This window comes from Acipenser ruthenus, chromosome 6 (assembly GCF_902713425.1).
Source record: "Acipenser ruthenus chromosome 6, fAciRut3.2 maternal haplotype, whole genome shotgun sequence".
Lineage (NCBI taxonomy): Eukaryota > Metazoa > Chordata > Actinopteri > Acipenseriformes > Acipenseridae > Acipenser > Acipenser ruthenus.
This window is the reverse complement of record NC_081194.1, coordinates 19,676,597-19,703,555: the sequence shown is the minus strand read 5'-3', so window position 1 is coordinate 19,703,555 and position 26,959 is coordinate 19,676,597. Positions and strand designations below refer to the sequence as shown.

The 26,959-nt window shown below is 35.0% G+C and overlaps 2 protein-coding genes across 4 annotated transcripts; one reads left to right on the top strand and one right to left on the bottom strand.

Moving 5' to 3' along the window:
* The first annotated feature begins 3,999 nt into the window (after window positions 1-3,999).
* Window positions 4,000-7,098, top strand: LOC117411555 (dynein light chain Tctex-type 1). Its single transcript, XM_034019197.2, has 5 exons — window positions 4,000-4,133; window positions 4,966-5,007; window positions 5,670-5,793; window positions 6,432-6,509; window positions 6,768-7,098. Exons 1-5 carry the CDS (start codon window positions 4,026-4,028, stop codon window positions 6,836-6,838), a joined length of 423 nt encoding a protein of 140 aa, XP_033875088.2. The 5' UTR covers window positions 4,000-4,025; the 3' UTR covers window positions 6,839-7,098.
* Window positions 7,099-8,308: 1,210 nt separating this feature from the next.
* On the bottom strand, window positions 8,309-25,302 carry LOC117411575 (transmembrane protein 181-like). 3 transcript variants are annotated; one of them, XM_034019224.3, is made up of 17 exons: window positions 24,859-25,302; window positions 19,883-19,986; window positions 18,191-18,258; window positions 17,991-18,081; window positions 17,388-17,509; window positions 17,026-17,145; window positions 16,547-16,627; window positions 15,897-15,996; window positions 15,453-15,583; window positions 15,001-15,092; window positions 14,061-14,118; window positions 13,789-13,891; window positions 13,644-13,695; window positions 13,195-13,277; window positions 12,061-12,150; window positions 11,513-11,579; window positions 8,309-11,039 (listed from the first exon to the last, which is right to left on the bottom strand). In XM_034019224.3, exons 1-17 carry the CDS (start codon window positions 24,987-24,989, stop codon window positions 10,955-10,957), a joined length of 1,578 nt encoding a protein of 525 aa, XP_033875115.1. In that variant the 5' UTR covers window positions 24,990-25,302; the 3' UTR covers window positions 8,309-10,954. The 3 variants fall into 3 exon arrangements, with proteins under 3 accessions (XP_033875115.1, XP_033875116.1, XP_033875117.1); XM_034019225.3 differs by having other exon boundaries at window positions 8,309-11,036; XM_034019226.3 differs by lacking the exon at window positions 24,859-25,302 and adding an exon at window positions 22,018-22,143.
* Window positions 25,303-26,959: the final 1,657 nt, after the last annotated feature.

Genomic DNA, 26,959 nt, shown 5'->3' with positions numbered 1-26,959 from the left:
ACAATTACTCCCAATTCTGTCATTCTTTCCAATTATTTTTTAACTTTGTCTCTTAAAGCAAACGGTATTTTCCTTGGTGGATGCACAGCGGGAGCAACATCCGGGTTAAGTTGAATTCTGTGAGTGCCTTGTAAACATCCTAAATCTCCGAAAACATCTTCGTACTGTGCTAATATCTCGCTTCCTTCTTGTTCTATATTTAAATGCATCACTCGCTTTACTAAATTGAGTTCTTTAATCCCAACACAGGCTGTGCTTTTACATCTACTATAAATTCAAAAGTTTTGACAGTACCTTTGTGGGCGCACTCCATTGTTGTCACTCCGATGACTGGAATTAATTCTCCACTGTATGTTGTCTGTTTCACTTTTGTCTTTTTCAAAGCTGGCTTTGAGCTCATTTTCTGGTAGGTGTGTTTTGGCAAAACGTTGGCTTGTGCTCCGGTATCTAGTTTAAGCATGACAGATTCTCCATTTACTTCTATTTGTGCTTTCCAGTCTTTTCCAGGGCTGTCTACATTCTCCATAACTCCTATAAATAGTTCACTTTCGCTGTCTTCCTCTATCAGCTTCACTGTCTGTATTTTGCCCGATCCTTGTGAAATGTTTTTTTCTTTCTGCAGTTCATGCACTCTTTTCCCATGGCTGGACAGCTATTTCTCGAATGTTCCTTGCCGCACCGTCTGCATTTACTCTGATGTCTCGGTCTATTGCTGCCACCTAGTGGTCTTTCTTTTTTTCCCGCTCCTACTCTCTTCATTTCTTTGTTTCTTTTTATTTCATCCATCTCAGGGACTTTGTTCTCTGTTTCAGTATTTGTGAGCATTTTTATTCTTATTTTGGTAACATCCACTGCCTTTTGTAAGGTAAGGTCAGGGTCTCTTATCAGTCTTTCTTTCTACAATGGATTGCTTATCCCACAGACTATTCTGTCTCTTCTCAGAGATTCTGTCAGATTAGCAAACTCACATGTCTTACATTTATTCTTTAATTCTGTTGATCTATCGTCTCACCTAAGCATTTAATTAGTGTAGAGTTTAATTGCTCTAAAATACACTGCAAGGTACTACTAATGTAATGAACTCTCCTACCTACACAATTAATTATCATCCATTTATCAATCTTTGTACCACTATCAAAAATCCCTACCAAATTGTCTTTTTTGTTTCTTTTGTATACTTGGCTGGAGATGCATTAGGAAGCCACTTTGCAACACAGAGCAGGTCTACTCCCTGTTGGTCGCGGCAGGTACTGGTAGGTATTAATTGACTAGAGAAAGTTCCACCTGGACTGCATTGTAGAATCCGAAACTGCAATAAGCCATAACCTCTGCTTGTAGCAAAGCAATACTACATTTTGTGACCTTGGTGAGTTGCAGCTGCTCAAGCTGATTTGGGATTTGCACGACCTCATTCCCCTGTTGATTTGGAGAAATATTGTAGATGCTTTATTACTTAAATTAGATTATTTCTAATCTTTCATTTTAATTGGTCTGGTAGTCTTAGTTTCTGAGTTACTGAATTATTGCCTGACTTGAGTATTTCCAGGGCAGAGATATCAAAAGTAAATTGGATATCAGTAGTTATTGAGAACCAGCTGCGGAGGGGCTGATTCACTGTATTGAAGTGAAATTGTGCCAAATAAGGTGGGTGTAACATGATATAAAAGTACAGTAGACGCAATTCTGAACAACAGCGTCACAATCTACATGGACATGTTTCAGACAGTATATGTAATGATTCAATTTGAAATTTTATTTCCATTCCTATTAACTGATATTAGACAATTACATACTATAAAAGTTAAGTGTATGAAATGTCCATATGACTTACTGATAACATATGTCATTATAGATTGGTAATGTCATTTTTAGACAGGCAGACTTTTTTTGTGGGTTATGTAAGAAGACATTCTAAAGTTCTGTTAAACCTACTCCTAACACCCCACTGAATAGGTCAGGACCTTGATGTGGTGAGTGGGCTTTTTACCAAAGCTGACCTTCAGTATAGTTTTTTTTTTTTTCACTACTGCTTACACATTAAGTCCTGGATAGCACTTTACAATGGAAATATGCAATCTGATCGTGTACTTGTTTTTATTGTGAAGAATACAGAAAATAAAGTTTTGTTACATTTTTCAACATGTTGTGCCTTTTTTGAGAATGTCTTTCTGGTTCTGACTGCTACACCTGATACATAACTCACTAAAATGATTGAGTTCAGATTTCTGCTAGCCATGCGGATTGACTTCTGCTCTAGCATTTACACAAATCTGACATCCTGTATGCTTCATTAGTTAAGAGCCTGAATTATACACACTAAAGTCAGGGACAATATGTAGTGGTTAACAATCACATTGCTTCTAGTTCCAAATTTGTACTTTTGAGTGTTCGAAGTTATGGAAGACACATTCATATTTTATTGCATATGATATAATTTGGCTTCATACATATTTAACTAATGCATATACAGTATTACTGATAACAAAGGAACTTACTATATCTAAGTATCAGAAACAACAACCAATCTGCAACTCTGCTTTGAGAAATGACAGGCTTCATTCCAGGATGATGCCAATGATCTGACAAACACTGTAGGAAGTGGCAACATATACAATGAGGGTATATTACTTATTGCAGTTTGTTAGCAGATTTAATGCAAGACCACGCATGAACATTTCTGAAGATTAAACCTTTTGACCTGTTCATTCCTTTAACTCAATTTTTGACATTCCCTAAATATTTCTCACAATATACAATGAAGCTATTGTATAACCTATATTAATCATATTGCCCTATTAGAGTAAATAACAATATTTTTAGATCATAAACCTACTGGCACGTTTTCAATTAAAGTCTGTGTAAGTTAAGGATCGTCTTAATTGAGCAATTAGAAACCACTACTTATCAATTTAGCAATATTATAAAAATCACATAAATTGAAGCAAAGTAGTTTGTCCACTTAGCACAGCATGGTCAAAACAAAGGAGTTGGATCTAGATGTGAGAAAAGCACTTGTTACAGTAACTACTACAGCAGCAGGGGAATCGATAAAGAGCGTTGTGGGGGGAAATTGTAATACGAAAATCGACAATAAGCAAGAAGTATTTGAAGACTAATTCAACTGAAACGATGGAAAGAAGTGGATGTCCCAGGAAAAGTACGACTACAGCATGTAGAATTGTTCGAGCAGCTCGCAAAAAAACACCAACAGACAAGGATTTAAAGAAACATCTGGCATAGCAGTGCATGACATAATGCAGTCGTCTTACACAAAGACGTTAACCACATTTGTCAACAATTCAATAATAAAATAAAAAGCGTCTTGAATGATCTATTTAGTTAATGGTGTCAATACGTTTGTCTGCAACTGCATGTGTAATCATGACAGCTCCCTGATTATGATCCATAAATCAACATGACTACCATCCAAATATTTGTAAAAATTATTACCAGACTATACTTCTAACTTATTGTTTTAAGCATTTTTTATTTGAAAAGTTACAATTTTAATATAACGTTTGCGTTACAGCTGTGATAACTTGAGCTGTTCTACTTTATTTGCGTTACTTTTCAAAAGGTATTTATGACAGAACTTAAACCAGCCACATAATATGAAATACAATTCCACTGTTAGATCTCTTTAATATTTTATATATATATATATATATATATATATATATATATATATATATATATATATATATATATATATATATGGTACTATTGTTTAATTACGGTACAATGTTTTATTTGTAGCGTAATTAAACAATATTTAATGTATTTTATATTTACTGCAAAGGCTCTTATGTAATCACATGAAGAAGAAATAAATATAGTAATAATACGAACAAATCCCAATAAAAACACAAACGCAACTTTGAGTAAGTAAAATGCAGAGACATGTTTTACCCTATCCTCTCTTCGCATCGCGAAACCTAATCATCACGTGACTCGTACACTGGCATGTCTCCTGACGGGGGGGGGGGTTGCTATGACACCGGCAGTGGCACCAATACAGGGATTCCATGACCCCTTTGGAAGGGTTGCATGTAACAGCTGTGCGCATGCGCAGTAAGTGGAGCACGGGAAGCACCTTCAGTAACAACATGGAAGAGTTTCAGACTGGAGAGGAGGTAAACAATACATTATATTTCGGTTTATGAAACTACCAATAAAAGTAATACAGAATCGACTATAACTATAAAAATAACGCGGTTTCGTTATTAAGTTGTGCGGTTATTTATACGCATCTAAATTGTAACTACAGTATAGGACACAATGTCCAATTTTCAGTTGTGGCGTCAGGTTGATAGCAGTGAACTGGGCAGTTTAATTAAAAAGAAAACAAACGATGTTCAGTTTGTGCTAAAAAAAAAAAATCGATGTGATTTATTTTACATATCGTCTTCTTTACTATACTTATTATCAGCACTGACAATTTGGGTCGTGTATGTTTTTCACTAGTTAAGTCACTGTTAGGTTTTACATAACCATGTGAACAGATACGTGTATTTGTTCATTAAACAACTGGAAGTGACTGATTGTTGCACATCAGGATATTGTTGTGTGAGAGCACTGGCTTCACAGTGACCAAGGTGAAGGTTTTTGAAAGCAAGATCTTAATTATTGATTAGAATTGATTTAATGTCATACCAATACTCGTACATAATGTACGTTTATTCCAGTTAATTTTGTTCGTTTACAAATTACAGTCCGTTATGTTTGAATTTAAGAATTATTTGATATTCTGACATCCTTGTGATGCAAACACGAACAATCAAGTAGCCGGGTGTTTGGGAAAGCGTGTCTATCCCTGACTTCTTTCTCAATCTGAAAACTCTTTACAAACGGGGTTAAGCAAAAGACTGTTTGTGTCTGTACTATATCTTATATCTACCAACTTTTAAATGTTTGCTACCAAAATTACTTTCATCAAAATGTAAATGTTGTCTTTGTTTCTAATAGACTACCTTTGTTGTTGACGAAATTAGCACCATCATCAAAGAGGTAAGGAGGCGACTATGTTGTCCTTTACTGGCTAAGTCTTACAAAAATGTTGCTGCCGTATATTGCTTTGTTGTATTACTTCGAATTAGCGCCCCTCCCTCAAATGAACACCTCACTGCAGCTTTTTCATAGAAGCCGCTCTAAGTAAAGAAACGTAAAGGTGTTTTGTTCTACCCCTGCTCAAAAAATACATAAAGAAATGCGCAACTATGGCAATGTACACGTGACGCCCCTAAGAGACTGCAGCCTCAATCCAGCATGGATTTACAAACTAATGTACACACACCTTAGTAAGCAAATTTTATTTTATAGTAAAGATAACCTCCCAACTCCCACCTAATAGGCTCCTGTTAACTGTCAGTAAATGTACTGTATTCAAGCCCCCAAAACACACAGTATAGTGCTGCAGATCTGAGCCTCTCACGGCGCCGCTTCTAAAATGCCTTAAATCATGTAATAAAATACTGCACCGTTCAAAAACCATAGTATTTCTGATAAATTAGGCCCTCAATTAACTGCAGCAGCCGTTTATTTTTTTAACAATTTAAAATAAACGCTGCAGCGCTATTTCTAAGTAATACGGTATTTATTTAAAGATCAGCATTTTTTGTCGTTGTTGAAAACCATATTGAAGATAGTTACCAATTTTCATTTGTTTCCAGTCAGTTGAAGGTGCTATTGGAGGAAATGCTTACCAGCATAGCAGAGTAAACCAGTGGTCAACAAATGTGGTGGAGCAGTGCCTAAGTCAACTGACAAAACTGGGCAAACCTTTTAAATATATCGGTGAGTGTAAAGAGAGAAAGTCATATAGTTACTGTTATACATTGCTGTGGAATTTATGCTGCATAGGTATGACTGTTTCCCCTTTAGCAGCATATAACTTCATTAGTTTCTCTAAAGGAAATGGGGTGCTCAAAAACAAGATTATTTTTCCACATTATTTACTGTAAAATATAAAACTTCTACATACAATAGGTATTAAAGCTGCAGTGTCCTACAGTCATTTGTAATGATGTGTTGCATATGCTTCTGTAGTTCAGCTTTCTGTGTAATGAACTTTATTCAAAAACCATTAGGTTGGATAAAATCCCCACGTTTCAGCTATAAGTACACAAGCTTCCTCTGCTCTTAAAACTTGCTTGCTGCTGTGCCTCACTGTGAGAAAAATAGTAATGCTTAATACTACTACCACTTGCAGCAGTAAGAGGTTATAAAGCACATCTTCAAACTCTTATAGCTCAGGAAGCAAAACAGACATTTGAAGAGTCTGCTTTTGTGTCCAATTGATGGTTTTTGTTAATCTGATAACATTTTATAAAACACTACTGAGATTACATTTTCAACATGGTCCAACACAGCACTGCCTTTCTAAATATGTAAATTGAGACACTATCTGTAATATATTTGTATTATTTCAACAGTGACTTGTATTATCATGCAGAAGAATGGTGCAGGGCTTCAAACTGCTAGTTCCTGCTTCTGGGACAATTCCACTGATGGTATGTTGAGGGGAAGTAGACCTGGGTAAAATACACATGAAACTGATTTAGAATTTTACGGATTTCATTAAGAGGAGGTGTGTCCGGTGGATAGTTAACAAGAGGAAGAAAATATTGACACTTGGGAAACATCTTAAAAGGTTGGGATTCTGTGTTTTAACAGGTTTTTCTTATTTTGGGTTTGTCGTGGGGTGGTCTAAGTTGTGTTTCTAATATATTTGTTTTAACCTTTTTAACAGACTGTTTTCTATGTTGCAGGAAGCTGCACTGTGAGATGGGAGAATAAATCTATGTACTGTATTGTCAGTGTATTTGGACTAGCTTTATAAAATACCTGCTTTTATACCTTTATAAAAGTCCTGTTTGGTTATTTTTCACGCAAATACTAGTGGTTATGTTCATTTAAAATACATTTTTGTCTGTAGGCTGTGTTCAGTGTGTTAAGTGTTATTTGTGGATTTTAACTGTTGCCATAATTCAACATAAATGTTCTTGGGTGTTAAAATTGTAACATGCTGCACTTTGAATTGTTTTGTTTTTCTATTCCATGTTATGTCAAGTTTTAAATAAATTATTACACATTTCTAAATGTTGTTTTATTCAGAATAGCTACAAACAAAACTTATTTAAAGATCTTCTATTTTAATAGTATTTTACAAGTCCCTTGCATTGTTGCTCTATCATTATAACTGTTTTATAAAGTAGAATACCAAGATAAATTAAATTTATATATATCAGTCCAGTTACAGTGCTCCCTCGCTATAAGGCTCTCAATTATAACGCACCTCGGATATAACGCTCCTACAGCATGTCCCCCAGTTCCCTATACTAGTGATTCATGCAATATTTCTACAGTAAATACAGTACCGCTGTTCAAACTGTAAACAACTTCAGTTTAACTTCTGTTTCTGTCTCTCCCTTTTGATTCAGTATCTGAACTGAAGAAAAGCTCTACTGGCACTTTATAACACAGACATCTTATTCAGCGTTTGTTTTATAACTAAATAAGTATTACGCCTATTACGTGGCTATCTTTCCTAATATATTTACTTTTTTGCTGCGAGAGGAGCTGCAGCTTTCTCTGGGAGTCGAAACGCTTCAGCCCCGCTCCGGCAGCCAAACCTGGGGCAAGCCCATTCCCTCTTCCCCTCGCCTGACCCGCTCTCCTTCTCGCACTTGGTTTGCTTGTCTGTCACTTCGAACTGAACTCTTGACAGCTGTTTAGCCAGGCTATTTATAGTTAAAAAACTGCCAATTAAAAAGATCCATGAGTGGGAATGTTACCTTTTTTTTTATTTGTAAAAAATAGCATTGATTACGTACGTGGTGCTTTGTGCATGGTGAATTCAGAAAGTTACATTTTTGCTTCACTACACGTGCATTATAGAGAGGGAGTTAATTTATTTTGTTTTTTAGTCAGATGTGTGTTATGTGTCTCGCAGCGCCCCCTTCCCTGTCTATTTTTTGTTAACTTATTTTTGTATGTAATGCAAAAGTGTACAGAAAAATAATGATGAAATTACAATATTTGGAATAGCTGCAGCAGTAACCTTGGTTTGCTTTAGTGTTTGGTCCTGTATAGAGTCACAGAAGGTTTTCTTCACCCTTTTTATAAGTCCATATTGTACAAATTAAGTTCTAGGTCATTTTTGTTGAATTCATGAAAATATACTTGGTAATGAAGTATTTTTTCACTGGGAAAATTAAGCAGTATATTTGTGCACAATAGCACACACACACACACCTTTAAATCTGATTTAATTGTACCTATCATTAGTTAAAAAAGAAAAAATCAACTATACATTTAAAACATTTTTTATTGAACATACTTCCTGAACACCACAGTGATTTATTTACAGTTATCCTTTCCATAACTTGTAAGAGAATCAAAAATGAATCCTCTCTCCTGCTTAATAAAATGTCGTTCTGGTTAATAGTTAACGGTACAATCTTGCTTTGAAGAGTCCCTGCCTTAAGAGCAACTAGACTTCAGAGTACCTTTTTATATTGGTAGACTACCTTTTTATAATGGTGCCTGCACATTTAAAACTTGTTTTTCTTAATGAGGGAGAGAGTATCTTTGTGATTTATTAACATTTTATACCTGCTTCTCCATCGATTTAAAAGCAGTGTTCCTCCATATGTACATAGTGAGTTAACTAGCACTGTTTGTACAGCTTGATATTAACTCTACATTCATTTTATCATACACATCAGTTTCCTATATGAGTTACAGATTAATTTCATACAGACATACAATATACAACACAATAATTACCTACATCATGACCTGTGGTTTGCCATTCAGAACTGTACAATAGGTAATTGGCACCCACGTGATATTACAAATAAAAAAAGGTATAAATCTGATGATTATATATGGTTTCATGTCATGATGAAATGTACCATATACAAGGCACAATATTGTGCTTTGCTGCTGTTTCTTCTATTTGATTACAATGATTAATAATAAAAACTAATACAGTAAATGTAGGGTTCAATTCCCCGTACTATGGACCTTACGAAAAGTACATATAGTACTGGCAACCAACTAAAAGAATCCAGAAAATGTTGTTTCTAGATCCTACCCAGCTTAAAACTGGCCCTATTACGACTACTAATAGTAACACTAATAATAATAATATCAAACCACCAAAAAGATAATCAAGGCAGTTGCTATTTGGCATTTAACATTTTGAATTGGAGGAAAGCTTTCTCTAATGTATTGCTGTATTTTAAAACTTTCAAAAATGACCAATCTCTGTGTTGACCGTTTACTTAAAGAACGTTAGCACAAATATGTAAGGGTTTTCTAACATATATTCAGTTTGGTCTGTCACAGTTACCCATCAGGGGGTGTCTAATGGAAGTATTTTTGAAAATAGTTGAAAGTCTTTGGCAGATGTTTATTGGAGTACAAGCCATGCTGTTTAGTTGTAGTTAAGTGGTTCAAATCAAAGCATATTACCCTTAACCAATGAATATTTGAGGTTTTAGTATGTGATGTTTTTATAGCACGCTTTTAATCTGTTCTAACTGGATAAATGTAAGGGGCCCAGTTGTGTTTAAGAAGGTGCAGCACAAAATGTACTAGATGAGGACATAAGAATTGTCATTTCAACAGGATAAACCACTAAACTCCCCCCCCCACCCCCTCCAGCAACAAAAACTTAACTTCAATAAGTTCACATATGGTAAGTTATGATTTCCTGCCTTGATACAGTTTAGCAGCCCTTCCAGTGTGTGAAATCCCTAGAAAATGAATGCTGCCAATTGCCTACTTTTTGAAATCCAAGAGATAAATGCAGCCCTATGTTTAATCAACAAACTTCTACCTCAACCATCCACTACTGTGCGATTTTACTATAATGTAATACAATAAATGCTTTAATTCTTTGAAATGTTGTATGTACTACGGACAAAGGCTGAATTCAGAGAACGGTGACAATAAATACATGGGCAATGTCTGAAATAAAATCCAATAAAATCCAATTCCAAAGAGAGAAAAAAAAAAAACTATTCAACCTCACCTTACCAACATAAGAACTGCTTTTTCATGATACCATTTTTGAACTGTACAGTAATCTGATGTTTAAGTATCATCATGCAATACAGAAAATACACATTAATACAAAAGTCAGCAACTTCAGCATTAAACATGGAATGTAAAGTTGATAAATCAGCATGTGCTAACTAAAAACAGAAATTGTATTTTAAAAGAAAAAAAAGAATTATCAATTGGGAAACAACACTGAACTTCACTGGTTACCTTAGAAATATAAAGAATATCGTAAGAGACATCAAGGAATCAAACATGAATATATCAAAAAGTGCAATTTAAAGCTATAAAAAATGCTACAAACAATGATGTAAACAGGTGTGTAAAGATTTACATCAACTATACATGGGCAATTCTTTCGTAAAACACTTCCGTTCCTTTCCGTTAAGTTCCGAGTAAAAATGCAGGGCTCTAAGGCCGAAGGCCAGGCGAAGAGTGTATATAGCCAACTAATAAGACATCTATTTCTTTGATTTTAAAGTAAATATGTAATGTTTTCAGTTCTAGGCATTTTTATAAATTATGATAAAAAATGTACCTCAAATTAAAGGGGTTTCTTATTATACAAAAAAGTTCATTCATTTTTTTCAGTAGCTCAAATCTTAACTACCACTCCTTGTATCATGTTGTAACTGAAGTTAATGTTTGGTAGCAAAATCAATCACCCATCTCCAAGAGAAGCAGTGTAATTCTAACTCTAACTCTTCCTTTCAATCATGTTAAGTGGCAATTGATTTCTAAATACTAATTTGAAAAAATATCGTCATCCTACATACATTTAAATAAAATGCAATTCAGTAGTACATGTAATATTTATACTTGTGGTTTTAGTTTGCTACCAAAGCTTAATAGCTACACAAACATTTTCAATGAAATGATGAGAAGCTCAGTCGCTGTCTGTCTCATCTTCGTACTTGGTACTAGCTTTTATTGCACGTCCATTTTGTAGGGGCATTTCTTCATAGTCACTACTTGAAAAAACAATAATATTGTGTTATTTGAAGAAGAAAAAAAAAACAACACAACAACATCAAACCACAGAAACAAACTGGTTTTGTTTCCTTTGGCCTTATTTTTCTATTTTGAGCTGCGGGAACACACCGACTGAAGAAAAGAACATTAAATACAAAGACTTCCTGTACAAAGCTTAAGAAATAACATGGAAAAACAACCGTAATGGATTATACAGGATGTTGCATAGTCCTGGTCCATGAAGAGTATATCCCAACCACTGTGGGTCAGGGCTTTTGGAACACCCTGTATATATACACGTTCAGAGTTACACAGCTTCTATAATGACTAAATATGAATACTTTAATAAGTGTGTACTTCTTTAATAAGCACATTGTGAATATTTCATGTTTTGCTATTAATAACTTAACTTGTTACCAACAAATAAGTACAATCAACAAAAGCTTCTAAATTGAACCAGAAGAATAGTTACCCATAAATAACCTCGTCGTCCGAGTCATTCAACATAGAAAAGGCTGGATTGTCCTTCAACTGGGAATCTACAGAGAACAACAATGGTCAATAATTTAACTGACAAAATGCAGTCATTGGAACATCTTTTTTTTCATATTAATTATGATATGTCTTTGTCTTGCTGTGCAAAGGGAAATTCACATCATATTAACCATTAATTAAATTCAAATATCAAATTAATGTAAATGTTGTATTGTCCAATAGCTGTTTTGTTCTATTTTAATATTTAAATACTAATCTAAATACTATTATGGGTTAATTCTTTGATTATTAATGATCCACTTATTAACATTACTACATACAATGATAATACAGGGAAATTAGGTCTGTGAAAAAAACACAAATGAACGTTTAGGTCATTAGAATAGACTAGTGAAAGAACTTAGTTTGGACAAATTATATAAAGTCTTCAAAAAGTGTATACCATAGTGTGATTGAAAATGATACAAGACCAAAAGGCAACCAATGGCTAATTCTTAGTGTTTGTAACAGAAAAATGTCACTTACTATATAGACCATTTTTCGAAGGAGAGTACACAAAGGCCAACGTGTAGAGGTAAAAGTTCAATAAACCATAGAAGGATAAAAATTCGGCTGGTGCGCATTGAGTCAAGGAACATCTTAAACAAGAGTATTAAAGCATTCTCACAGGATCCTCACTACATCTGTATGCTATCCAAAATGAGAATGAAAAGCAGACATTTTAATAGCCATTCAGGAAAAGATATACAAAATAAAAAAAAAAACAGTAAACAGTTTCAAAAACCAGTCATTTATGATAAAACCGTAAATAAACAGTTTTGATTAGCCATAACTAAACAGCAGCTCACAGGAGTTCCACAAGCAGGAAATAAATCCCCTTAAAATGCTAGCAGCTTGAAGTGGCGTTTGTACCATTTTTTACTTTACTTTCCCACACCTTTTCATGACATTTGCAATTGTTTGTGAGTAGTTCCAAGTACAGCTGCTCAGATTGTTAGAGATGTTTTTCATATGAACTAAGAAAATGATTAAAACTTTTCTGAAAAGCTCAGAACTTACTCAAGTTACCAGAAATAATGTATCTTCCCATTCTGGTCGTGAATTTCAATGGATACCTGTAGCATCCATTGACCCCTCCATACCTTCACTCTAAAAATCCAAAACAATCAAATTCTGATGCAACAAGTTCAACACGGACTGGATGATCAATTATATTGTGTGAACAAAGTGTTATGATAATTAAACTGACCCAAATAAACCTGCAGCCACCACTTCAGAAAAACAAAGTTTTTTCTGTGAGGGGTCAAACTAAAGTACGCTACTGGTAGCCATAACTGGAAGACGGAAGAAAAATGAAAACAGAAGTTACAGCAACTTCAATACGTTGTGGGGCTTTTCAAAACCGATCAAAGCACTGCCCCACTTCATACTTGCACGTCCATTTTGTTGGGGCACTTGTTCATAGTTGGTCCTTTAAGTCACTCAAGTTCTAATTCAGAACTACTCAGAGCAATTGCAAACATCATAAAAAGGTAAATAAATGGTAAATAAATAAATAAAAAGCCATTTGAAACTACTTGCTTTTAATATTCAAAGCAACACCACAAATTGCAGAATTTAAAACAGCTGGTATTTGTGATTATCATCTTGAAAGGATATAGTTTTGATAGTTGGTTGACAGCTCAGATACAAAGTTATCTTGCAAAACTTTTGCTCCGAACCTCAGGTAGAGTATAGCAATGCTGGAAAATGAAGAAATTTAAAACTGATTGCATCTCAGTTTATTATATCATTACAGCTTTATCAACTAGTATTGGACTGCAGTACATGAGGCTATATTTAGGCCATCTACAGAATTAAAAATGTACACTTTTATACAGGCCCAACCTAAAAGAGAGTAGTAAGCTAGACATGGGATTGGCAGCTTGTTTTGTAGAACCTTCAGAATCCCACCATTGGGAGATTCATAAGCTTGTAAAAATATCCACTGCTTGCCATATGGCAGAAAATACACCCAGTATGCCTTTTGAAAGGAATATGCATTGTGTAAAACAAGGGGTAGCTTTACATTTTGATGATATATATAAAGAAATGTGAGGCACTTTTACCTGATAACCAGCACGACAAATGTCAATGCAGTCAAAAACTTTAATCGAAGATCTGGAAGGAGCAAACAAAATAAAAACTATAAGTACAAAATCATGTTGCCTTTAAATGATACAGTAAATTATTTATGAACTCAAAAGAACCTACCGATGTATGGCATATTTTTCAACTCGGAGCAGGCTCTTACAATCAAGAAGATCAGATATAAAATATACAAGGAGACCACAATCAGAAAGAAAACCTTCATTCCCTTCAATCAAAAAAAAAAATAAAAGACTGTAAACATGTAGAACACAAAAACACCTGTAGCGAGGCAACATTATGAACTTTTCATTATTTAATTAAATAATAAAATTGCTGCTAATATATGAAGTGAATATTGCTTTATGAGCGCTTTAAAATATGTAGTCAGTGCTGACCTGGAAATTGCCAGTGTCTACTTTGAATTGGTAGGTTGGGTCGTGCAGCTCATTCACTCTAAGAGACAAGGGGGGAAAAAAATAAAATAAAATTGGTATACCCTCAAATTGTGCTTTACAGTTTAAAGTAGTTTATAATTTAATTTTCTGAACACTACGCTCAAATGTGCATGACTTACTTAATTAGATTCCCCTACTGTACTGTAACAGTCAATTATCTCAACTAAGTCCTCGTGGGGAGGAGAGCACAAGTATGCTTGCATAATTATTCACCTTCAGTCAGCAGTGATTGATAAGGATGTCAATACAGAAGCAAGCTCGCCTCGTGATTATAGAGCAAACAAGTTTGGCAAGCCAGACCAGTACTGAATCCCATGAAAAGTGGCACAGACAACTTTCAGCACAGACTGGTTTGTAAACATGAAAGTAAAATGAATATGTGAAAAGATAACTTTACTGATTATACACACCAAAACAATCTGTCTACCCAATCAACTTGTTCTGTTACACCACCGTCAAGATACACTTCTGACTTTGATTTCAAGAGTGTGTGAAATGAAACTAGTCAATGCTGATTTTTTATTTTTAAATCACTATGGCAACCATGGAGGTTGTATTCAGGTCCTTTTCTATAAAGTAACAGTGTATAATTGCAACAATTTATTTAAGTACCAATATATCTGATGCTTTAACAGATTAACTATGATATAAAATCATTAGCTTTCAAGACCATAAAAGTCAAAATAATAAGTACCATATAAATAAAATATATTTATATCAAGTAATCTTTTTGCTCAGTAGAGCCAGTTTATGTGTTTTAAGTAAAATATTCTACTATGAAACTCTCCAAATTCTAAAATAGAATATTCAAAATTATTTGAACATTGAACATATAAAATTAGGTGAAGAAAAAAGCATTTTTAGGTACTATATTACTTACGTTTGCCATATCCCTAGTGTTACAGCAGATAACCAAAGAAGGCCAACAATAAAAAGCTTGGGCAAATAGAATGTTAAACACTTCCGTTCTCCCTAAAAAGAAAGTTGAGATACAGTAAAACAAGTTGGAAACCTTGCATATCAATGAAAGTGTTATACTGGTTTAATTTACATGGTAAAACCTATTAGAAGTACTAAAAAGAAACTTGTTAGACAAACATTTTCACGAGAGTTTCGATAAAGATATTTAAGTGGACATATACTGCATCAATATGTGCACCTTATCTTCTTTATTATGAGCAATGGGGGTTTAATGAAGCTTATTTACTGCCTTGAGGGACCCAGGGGGTTGACATCTGAGGGTTAAAGCAGACCAGCTCAACCAGTTAATCTGTAATACCATCATAGGCGCTGATCTTCAAAGAGACAGAGATGTAAAAATGTCTGCCTTACCTGAACCCGAAATCCATGGTAGACACAGAGCCAGAACAGCAACAGTGCACACAGGAATACAGCCTGGAAGAGATCATCCAGCATCCCTGGAAACCAGCTGTTCATCAGGAATGAGAGGGGAAAGAATGGATCTAAAACATGACAAACACATAATAGCTTTAGAAACAATGTAGCAGTGAGGCGGTCAGCGTTTTCTGGATAACAGCAACGCAATAACACAGGTTGATCCAAACTGAGAAAAATCTGTGTACCAAATATTAAGAGAATTTTCTGTTGCAGATTTGGCACATGACCACATTTTATGTAATCCATTTTAAGTCACAGGTCAAAGTGAAGGGTACCATTACCGCATTTAGCCCAAAGAGTTTCCATAACAAGGACAATATCAAAAGAAAAGCGTCCATTCAACACTCCAAGCCTGAAATAAGAAGAGTGGTGGCTAACCGTTATAAAGCAACAGCAGTGGTAACAGGACAGACATCCATTTCTGTTCGATTCCCCAGTCTCTCATGGAGAACTTCCGGAGGGAGTGAGCAAACAGGCACTGAAAGAAAGACATTACAGGGATGCTTTTAACTCTGTACAATCTTTACAAGGCTACCAAAAACAACTGCGTCAAAGAATGTGTGCAAGGCAGAAAGAAAAAAAGAAAAAACACATTTTTAAAGTTAGGTTATTGGATTTATTGACGTGCACATATTATTATTATTTTTTTATTACTACATTTATGTTTAGTTTTTTTAAACATCACTCTGGATTTTTAATTTTTTTATTTAAAAACATTATTTTAGTTGTTTAGTCTGAGGCTAAGAATGGGCTCAATCTGGCAGGAAGGACCGCTGTGGGCTGACACTCTATAAAAGCCAATAACCGAACCTTGTGGGTTAAGTGTCTGTGTATCCCAACACCTCAGACCATTAATGCTTGTACTAGACTTGAATGTACTTTCCAATATTGACACCTTTGTCTGCATTACATTTCTGGACCAATATGGCTACTATATTTGAGATCAAGTAATCCAATAATAAAACAACTCCACTGTTTGTTTGTTTTTGTTTATAAAATTGTAAAATGTGTCTTTTTTTTATACTTACTGTGACCATAAATGTGAAGACCACGAAAACAAATCGAAACCAAATTTCAACTTGAGAAAATGAGGGATTGTACGTCTTCCACTGCAGGGTGAAAACCAATGAATTCAAAAAAAGGATCAGTTACTTCTGCATTTTAAAATGCCAGAATATACACTAGCCATTTAGGTTAAAGTATTTCATAGTATATTTTATTTTCATAATTTTAAGCTTCAAGTTACAAATAACTATTTCATTTTGTAAACAGTGATGGATTTGCAGTAAACCCACACTATACCATTAATTCTGAGGCACCTATCAAGTTCATACAGTTTTAGTCAATTTAGCAACATTCATGAGAACTTCAAAATAAAAATAAAAACTCTCTCAGGCTGACTGTTCTGCTTAAGTGAAATCTTTGTCTCCAAACAGGGGTTTTATCTATATTTAATCCCATTTATTGACATTACCAAAAAATATATATTTTACAATGCTGTACTTACCGTGAAATGTACCTCCTTAATTTCGTATTTCATTGTCTGGAGTTTCTCAAAGTAAACGTTTATCTGATACTGTGTATAATTTAGATACCCAAGGTGTACCACAATGATTTCCTCACAAATCTGAAAATGTACAAAGCAAAGCGGAATGTTAATTTCTACAATTATTTAAATCAATACAGATTTCCTTTCAGTCCCAAACGAAACCAACAACGTACCTTTTAAATACAGTTCTATAATTGGGAACAAAATTGCACAGAAGAAAATGTATTCGATTTGCTGCATTTAATTAGGCACCAGGTTTATTCAACACAACTAAAAAATAAAAAAAACATTGAGATTTGATAACCTTGTGCAATACTTACAGCACCACAGTGAAGTAACCTGCTACGATTATAAACATTGTCATGGATGTGCATCACACTAGCATCCTGCATGATACCTTTTATCTCAATGCTCATATCAAACTCTTTATGAAAATCCATACCTACAATGCAGGAGAGACATACAGTTAGTACTGTTTGATTAGTTTCCTAATTAAACAATATTCTTGTCTGATCAAAAAGCAGTGGTTCCACTGTTCACATCTGTACATTTTCAGTTTACTACAACAAAACATTTAAACTAAACTCAAATTAATTGAGTGCATTATTTACTTGCTTTATAGTAACTTGAGATAATTTATAGCACTACTGAATAAGCTATATTGCTTACTAAATAGAGAGCCCTGTTTCAGCAATGTATGAATGTTAGTTTTGCAGGTTGTGCTTCTTGGAGAAATTGGCACAATAGATAAGTGGCTAAGTGTAAACGGTACTGTTTAGTTTACTGAAGTCAGAGAACACGATTACATTTAGTAACCACTGTTGTCACACTGTGGAGCTATAGCTGTTCACTGGACATGCTATCAGATACCCGGGTTCCACAGTGAGAATTCTACCCTAGCAGCGAGACATTAGAGCACTTACCATCAACCTGAATCAGCTGTATTAGACAAGTCAGCCATAGCTGCTGATTATATGTAGACAATGGTGGTGACTTCAGCTGGAATGGACCAGTCTAAAAGAAAAAAAACATATATCATTTTAACCATGATTTATAACAGTTCATTCACAACTGCAGTGAGCCTTAAGGCATTATTAAAAATAGCTACAAGGTGTAGTCTTACCTTTGAAGTGTTGTTCGATATCATCAGCTTGGACCCACTAAATGTTGACTCGTCAATGATTTTAGGACCTGTGGGGAAAACAATTAAAGAAAAAATAGAAGGCAATTAATACAGTACAAAATGTGCATACTATACAAGAACTGTGAATTATAAAAAGGATGCTTATTGCTAAATACTTTCCTTTTGCCTACAGTTTTGATCTCTGTAACCAAGGCAGTCTTGGCCAACACCCCTTGTGCACATCTTGTATAGTGTGCACCTATAGTACAATACCACTTTTAAAACCCCATTAGCAAAACAGAAAGTAAAGCCATTGTAACAGCCATTTTCTTTTCTCAAACAAACATTTTAAACAATTTGCATTGCGGTTTCATACATTGAAACATTGTTTTAAACAATCAAAAGCTTACAACCACAAAGGTTTGTAACAATTGCATTTGCTGGAGATGTTCATGTCAGTTTCACTCTGACCTGAAATCTCAATTACATTTTTTGTGAGCGTCTCTCTCTAAAACTTTGCATTGCAACCCAGCATAAATATACGTTGATTACATCATAAAAGGGTATAGAAAGGTTTTTCATTAATTATTTCCCAGTTTCAAACGTGCAAACAGCTGCACTTTAAAGAGTAAGTAGCGGGGTTCCGAAAAATAGTTACACGTCCCCAGGTGTTGCTACAACTGTTTAAATAACGTACTTGTAATTTTTCCATCCACTGTTAACATCCTGACAACGTTTTACATTTATAACTTTAAAGTCTGTTTCAAAGCTCTTTTCAAAATGTCTGCTCTAGTGCACTGACAGCATAATGATTATTACCCACATTGTCAAACAGGTAACACAGCAATAACTATCCCCATGTGGTATAGAACAGAAAAGCCTGAGCACTTGCTGTTATGTATATATTTTTTTGTTTTGTTTTTTTGAATCGCTCTTCCTGCAGTGATTTAGAGAACAGATCTCAAACCCCAGTGCATTAGGGTACATTTTGAAAAGAGCTTCGAAGCAGGCTTAAAGTTATAAGTGTAAAAAGTTGTCAGGATGTTAACAATGAAAATAAAAAGACAGGTATGTTATTTAAACAGTTGTTGCAACACCTAACACTTATTTTCCAGAACCTGCTTTACTCTTTAAAGCTCAGCTTTTTGCACGTTTGAAACCGGGAAATGTTTTGCTTATCTACAAAAGTCGACAGCAGCATTTCCCCTGAGGCACAAAAAGTTGACAATAACACAGTACGTGTTAAGAAAGCGTTACATTCAATAGATGAAAAATGCTTCGGTCATGACTTTTAGCAACTTGAAACTAGGTGCTAATGAGAACCTTCAAATGTAATAAAATGTCTTGTCAAAGTACCATGGTAAGTTTCTATTCAGTGTCTCTGAAACCAGGACAAGGATATGCAATCTCTGACTTTGAAAATGCACTTCACTGTAAACTCACCAAGAGCTGATTCAGCAGTATTCAGATTGGTACACTGTAAAACGTGAAGCAGGTCTGACATCATCATAATCACTGCCTTTGGATAACAAAGGTTAGCACTAACAGCACACAAAGGGTTGTACCACAGCCCTTAGCAGCAGCAAACGTTTAGCACTTACTGTAGTAACAGCATATAAGGCAATAATTCCTGTAGTTCAGGCTTATTGTCTATAAATGTCACAACATAAAAGAGCGTCTTTTTTTTCTTACCTGCTATACCAATGAAAACTGTTATCCCAAAGCAGATGAAGAAAACGACGAAAACAAGGACAAAGTGCCGCTTGGAGAGAGTGTACAGCCGCATGGGCGCCAGCCTGAAACAAACACAAAAGACCATCATGTCAGGCCTTGAATACTCTAATTCAGTTCCAAACAGTTTTTACTTAAATTCAAAATGAATTATACTGCCACAATTTTGGCACTCCAGGACCCTCTGAAAACAGGGCTATGCCACATTTGTCTTTCTCCAGCCTTTGTCTATCGATATGTTACGGCAAAGATCCGAATTTGGTCAATCTTAAGCGTTACCGGTAAATGTCAACATTTACTAAATAAGGTGGTAAATGTCAGAAATGATGAAGAAATAGATTGCTTTTCAGACATTTACCGGTTAATCTTGTGATTTACCAAAGCTTATTGGCAGGTATATAAATCGAAGAACGTATTTATTCCTGCATATAAATTGTCACTTAACAAAATAATCATTAATGTCAGATTAGATTTATTTCTGCATACACATTTTCCATTAAGAAAATTATCATGAATGAGCTTACAGCAATGCACAATTGAGCAATTTAAACTAGTTCAACATGGTACTGAACAATATTGTGATCTACTAATGTAGAACAACAAACATTCTGGTAAATTCACAATGGTGTTGAAGTACATTGTACTCCAAATACACAGTAGTTTGATAAAAAAAAAATATGCAAATTAATCATTTCAGACCTTAAGTTTTTTCAACAGAAAATCACACTGGTTATGAAACAAAATGCCACAAAGACAGGCAGTGAATAGCTATATTTATTTATTGCAGCATGGTAGACTTTTGTGTCACTTGGAGTTACACAGGACTCCTGTATTTCTTAAGAGTGGAAAGTGAATTTGTAAAAGTACTCTGAAGTCAAGTGTTTGGCTCTTAAGTGTTTTACCTCTTCCAATTGGATTGATTTCTATATTGGAGATGGAAAACTAGAAGTAAATTGTGAAGACTTGAACAAAGTACAAGTGGTTCACAACAAGAAACTTAGCAACCAGGCTGGATATGCCATTTGTGCAGCACAGCCTGAAAATATGAAGCCATTCCAACTTGATCCAATGTCTATTTTTACAGCAGCATTTTAATATTGAAGATGTTTTTCGTGAAAAAAGAGGAATTTGTTCAGTAGTTTTAGTTTAAACAAAGTTGTTTTGTGTTATGTTTTACTTCTCGTAACGTTAAAAGGGGTTGATTAATTTCTACTTGCACGTACTCTTTAGGGAAAAGCATGCCTTCTTCTGAAAAACAAACAAAACGACGACATAACAAAACATTTTCATTGAAAACCACCACTAAAATGCGCGTGTTACATATTTGGCGCTGTATATACTGCATTTGTTAGACGTTTTGTCTACTATCCTGTAATTCTTGTCCGGAACGCAATTTATGTAGCACCACGAACGCAGGCAGCGTTCCTACCATCTCTATCAATACAATGAAACACAACTACCTTTATCTCAGTTCAACACTGACATAAAAATGTGATATTTGATACAAAATTTGAAGTTCAATACTGAAAAATGAAAATGTGTATTTGTGAGTCTGGTTGCTCTGAGCTTGCACAACTGTTTGTCATATGTGACCTTTTTATTAATTTTTTTTTTTTCGTGTTGGATTTCAAAGCACTCAGCAGCAGGGCAGTAAGTTACCTCAACTTCCACGTCCTACAGGAGTGTAATCGGGAATTCAAACTTTCTTCAATAAGGCATGTCACTTAATGGTTGCAATTACTGTTCAAATACCTGTTTTAAAAATGTAGTTTTTTTCATTATTGGCACGGAGGTATCTGCGGTATTTCGAATACATTTAATGTAGACAAATACAGTTTTGTCGACTCCTAAACAACAGAACCTTGTGTGCAACGTGTGATGTATAGCCGGTAGACTATGTCAAAGTATTTCAACACCCGTCACCAATCGATTGCGTGTGTAGAGCTGTAATTTTGTAAATGATAATTCAAACATGAAGTCAGGACCCTGAGTTTTAAACCAAGCACTAAACCAGCTACTATGGGAACGTATGATACTGATAACTTATCAAAATGTAATTAACAGATTATCAGATATTACCAAAAATATTTACTTACCGATCCATGATTATACTTTGGAATCAGGCTGAAGCCCAAAGATAAATTCACTCTCACCAGCCCACATCCGCATACCTCAATCGGTGCAACAGGATTGCTACGAAACGTCACACTCAAATCACGTGACGAGGGATTACAACAAAGGAGGGCGGGGCAAGAATTTATATACGGCCATAACTGCTTCACTGCAGCAGCTTCTTTCTCCAGCTCGTTCACAGCGGAGTTATAGACAAAATACAAAATATTAACGATTTTAATCAGAAAATGGTTAATTCTAGCCCACGAGGTGGTGATTTTGATTTTTTTTAAATTAAGTAGCTCAAATTAAGATTGATATATGCAGAAGCTTGAATTATCCATAATAAAATGCTGCTTACTGAACAGTTTGCTTCTAAGCAGCCAGAAAAAGTGGCAGAAGTAGCCTGATTTTTCGTTGTGTTAAGATGATCCTGTCCAGAATTCTAGTAATATGCAGTAAATGATACTAGCAAATGCTAGAATTAACTGCATAATCGTACTTATATCCTAAACGGTGACATATACTGTAATATGAAAAAAAGGACACACACAATCATATGGTGTCCTTGTTACACTGAATTTGTATTTTCCAACATAATATTTGCTTTTCCATTTAGAAAAATAGTGCCATTTGGTTAGTGGGAAAACCGGTCTTTTAAATATTCAGACTACGGAGATGGAAGCATTATCAAACTGTTTACCCAGTAAGATAGGTTGGTTATTCTGGCTTGTTTTCGAGCCCCATCACTGTGCACACACCTATCATAAATCTATTTGAAAAATATTACCAGGTGGATAATACTGAAAGTGCCCAGAGATTGATGTACCACGTTTATGTGCAAAAAGTGCCTTGGCTATTAGCACTTTCTAAACCTGATTATCTGAAATTAAATTTGATTATCCAAACAAATTTCACATCTTCTCATAGTCTAGCCTTTATTATCTCAAATACTGTTTTTCAGTTCAATATATTTTAAACAACTGGCAAGAAAGTAAGCTTCCCATTATTGTAAAATCAAAGGTAAACAATAATACCTAAAATAGGTCAATTTGGGGTGATTTCATTGCCCCAATCAGCCAGGAAGCACACGTGTTGTTGTTTTTTTTTCAATAAACAATTTATTGGTGCCATGTAGTCCTTTAAAGAAAATGAGGATGTAAATTAATTTATTGCTCTACATGCTTGTTTGCTGTTACCAGCAAAATAAACCTTGACAAATATCGGAAAATTTTACTGATCGTTTTATCTGTAATGAACCTCAACAGTGACAGGATATTACTGCTATGGTACAACAATAGCTGAAGATCAGATGTGTTTGAGGTGGCAGATGTAAGGGAAGCTCTGTTTGACATAGAATGAAAACCTTTAATATAAGGCTATACTATTATTATCACTTAATGGATTTAGTAAGTGCTTTCTGACTGGTGGGGCTTTGCTATAGAGACCTTATGCAATGCCCTACCCAATATTCGAATGTATATTTGAATGTCTGTATATTTTATATTAATTATAAACCACAATTTATCCGGCAATGATAGTTATGTAGTATAGAAAACCTGTTTTTCAATGTGTCAATGCTGTACAACAAGAAGCATTTTCTTTACTTTTAAAAGATGTAGTGTAAAACACAGTTAACGTATTACTTGGTACTGTATTAATATTGTTTTACAAGACCCGTGGGATGTGTGTGTGTTTATTGTGACTGAACTGAATACGTTTATTATCATAATAATAGTGCTGCGTGAATGGGGATCCACATTGTCCTTAGATACGCCATTGTTTCAGTGAATCGTATTCACTATCTAGTCAGTGACCATATTGAAAAGACATGTACAGATTTTGTAAAATTAGCCTACCTAAGGGATGTTTTCCTTCTCAGTGGTCGTGGTCCTGGCACATGTGGTATGTGAGCCCTCGTTTTACAAAGATAATGTCAAAAGTGAATAACCGTTATTCTATTATAAAAAATCTTCACTGAAAAATATACTTAAAACCTATTTGCCAATAGTGCATCAATAAGCCAAGATGGCTGCTGCGTACCTACCTGCCATATTGTACAGTATAGCAGTTTCAGTAACATACCGCAGTCGTCAATTTAATTAAACAGTGTTTATTATATAAAACCTACAAAATCATTATGATTCATACTAATTCCCAGCATTTAACCTCGCGCAGTGGACATTTTGAAAGAACTAGTCATCATTCATTCCTTTGCATATACTGCATGTAATATTTCGGTATTTCCAAATAAAAACCAAATTATGCCAAAATAATCCCCCGAATAAAGATGAATGACAGATGCGATTTGAATGGTATTTTTTTAACCATTTAAAGCCTCTTCAGTGATCGTCCGGTTTTTTTTTTTTTTTTTTTTTACCAACTCTGCATTTTATTATTTAGTATGGGCTATACAATAAAGTACAGTGCTTTACAATCGTCTATTATTACTAGGTTTGTTTGAATGCGATTTCCATTACTTTTGTTTGATATATGTTTCAATATCTTAAAAACATAGGGAGCAGTGATTTCAATTATGGCCACGACTCTGGTAAAAACTGAATGTGTGTGTGTCACAAAAACAAGACACTTCAAACAATTACTATTACTAGAATTACATTTGTATAGAATGTTTTTGTGCACATAACCCTGCACACATTTGGTTAAACAGGGGTTTGCAATATCTGCCCTAGCTTACTCGAGTGATTTGGTTCAATACTGCTAGGATGAGAGGAGGTTTAGCATTTATAAATATCTCATCTTTGAAAGCAAACACATAATCCTGTACTTAACATGTGTGGGTGATGCGTATATTTAATTATTACCTGTAATATCGATCATCTCTGTCCGGTGTTAGGTCCTCCTTTAATTGTTTATAGGCTTCGTGCGCCTTTTTACAGAAGTACTTCAGCTCGGTGTACAGCGGAATTTCAAAGCCAGGATACTCTGAGTCCATAATGATGTATTAATGTTGCTGCTTTATTTTTCTTACTGGAAATGGCGATCTTGAAGCCCTTTTTATTCCGCCTTTATGGTTGTTTTGGATCGTAGTTCTGTTATCGATATGGTATATGAGTCGTGGAAAACGAACACAGAACCTTTCTTTTCAGCACCAAGGTTAGAGCACTATTTCATCATGAAATAATATAGGTCGACTGAGACCTGTTACTATGATGATGTGACCTGTGCAAGTGCTCAAATGGTAAATTAACCAGTCTTTTTTTTTGGTATTGCAGGTGTAAAAGACAAATGTGCTGGTCCTACTCCGAATAGACTATACCGATGGGGTCCCGATGCCAGCAGCACAGGAAGTGAATCATAATGCAGCACAGGATAAATGGACGTCATCAGAACTAATGAGAACACGACAAGAAACTTGGAAGAAAGGGGTTAAGCCAGTAAAAATGCTGAAGGTGGTGTTGGTTGATACCTACCTACTTAACATTTGTGGAGCATATTTCATGTATGTTAATCCCACCAATTGAAGTGCTTTGTACCCAAGGTGCACGTTAATGCTTGTTTAATAACAATTCAACTGCAGGGAAACTGAATTTCAGTAAGGTACAATATTGGTCCCTTGAAAAGTGAATTTGCAGCTGAATCTAGTGCTTATCTTTGATTATACTTTGCGATTTGTACATAGCATACTGTATATAAAAATGACACAACAAGTATGAAAGTGTTGTTCTCCTTGGGAAGTGTGACAATTTACCAAAGGTTACCACTTCTAATTTCTCCAGGAAGTTGGTAGTGGAAATCCACAGCAAACGGTGTTCTCCAGAATGTCCCACAATGCCACTAACACCGCAACAAGCACCATAGTTCTGGATATAGAACTGTCTCTAATATAAACTGCCAGCTCAGCCGTTTCTATTTTCACAGGGAGATGGAGCTTTTATACATTACAAAATAAAATTTCAGCTTTGAATTATTTAAGTGAGGGGCAATTGTTTATTTACACAAAAGCATGTGTAGGTGTTAGCAGCGGAAAGGAATATCTGCTAGAAACTGTCCGTAGGGCATTTGCCAAGCACTCCCACCTTTCACTTCACGAGCTCCTCGCCTCTCCAACATCAACCCGCCCTGACCCTAACCGAACCCTAAAACCTAAACCTGACCATTAAGAATCATCTGGTGCCCTGAGGAGTTTGTAGTGGATATTCCTTTGTGCTGCTAGGTGTTATTTGGAAGCTTTTAAAACTCCTCAGGATATTCACAATTATTTAATGTGCTGTACAATTTGGTGTGTTCATTTGTTATTTGTCATGGGTTGTGTGACTTTTGGGGGGTTGCTTGTCAGATGTTTTGCAAAGATAAATGATTTAGGGAAACATATTTTGCATATCTCAAACCTCTTCCTTTGTCGGCTTTCTCTGTCTGTGAAAGGAATCAAAATAGTAAAGCATCTTGTCCCTGTATCACCATTGGCAACTCAAACATTATTTCAGAATAAGGGGGGCTGATTTGTGAGTCAATACTGAACCATGATCCGTAACTATAATATGTTCATGTAAAAATGTGGCAGTCAAGTTCATCCACAAATCCAGACTCCCAGTAAAAGAATGTTGCAACCATGTTTTATCGCAAAACATTTGTCTAGATACAAGTTAAAATGTAAGAGTAATATACATGTACACACTGCAGAGTAAGTTGCACACTTCCTGGTAGTAAATCAACAGGTTATCATCTTTGGCATTGAGACCATAATATATGCAATCCTGAAAAGTAGTTTATGAATTCCCCAATAGTCATTTACTTTAATACAATGATAACAGAGAACATGGACATTTTTCAGACTGCAAATTTTATTAAAGCAACAGCTGGACAACTCACACAAGTACATTTTTCCAAGGAAACCAAAAAAAAAAAAAAAAACACATTGGGGCAGTTTGTTACTTCCATTTCATTACAGTACATTACAAAACC

Excerpts from the sequence above, each read along its gene's own strand:
- LOC117411555 (XM_034019197.2), top strand. The coding sequence starts at position 4,026 with ATGACCCCTTTGGAAGGGTTGCATGTAACAGCTGTGCGCATGCGCAGT. Across the intron at positions 4,134-4,965 it reads AGTTTCAGACTGGAGAGGAG|ACTACCTTTGTTGTTGACGA; the intron begins GTAAACAATACA and ends TGTTTCTAATAG. Across the intron at positions 5,794-6,431 it reads CAAACCTTTTAAATATATCG|TGACTTGTATTATCATGCAG; the intron begins GTGAGTGTAAAG and ends TTATTTCAACAG.
- LOC117411575 (XM_034019224.3), bottom strand. The coding sequence starts at position 24,989 with ATGGACTCAGAGTATCCTGGCTTTGAAATTCCGCTGTACACCGAGCTG. Across the intron at positions 17,510-17,990 it reads ACAGCTGATTCAGGTTGATG|GTATGGATTTTCATAAAGAG; the intron begins GTAAGTGCTCTA and ends CCTGCATTGTAG. Across the intron at positions 16,628-17,025 it reads TTAAGGAGGTACATTTCACG|TGGAAGACGTACAATCCCTC; the intron begins GTAAGTACAGCA and ends TTCACCCTGCAG.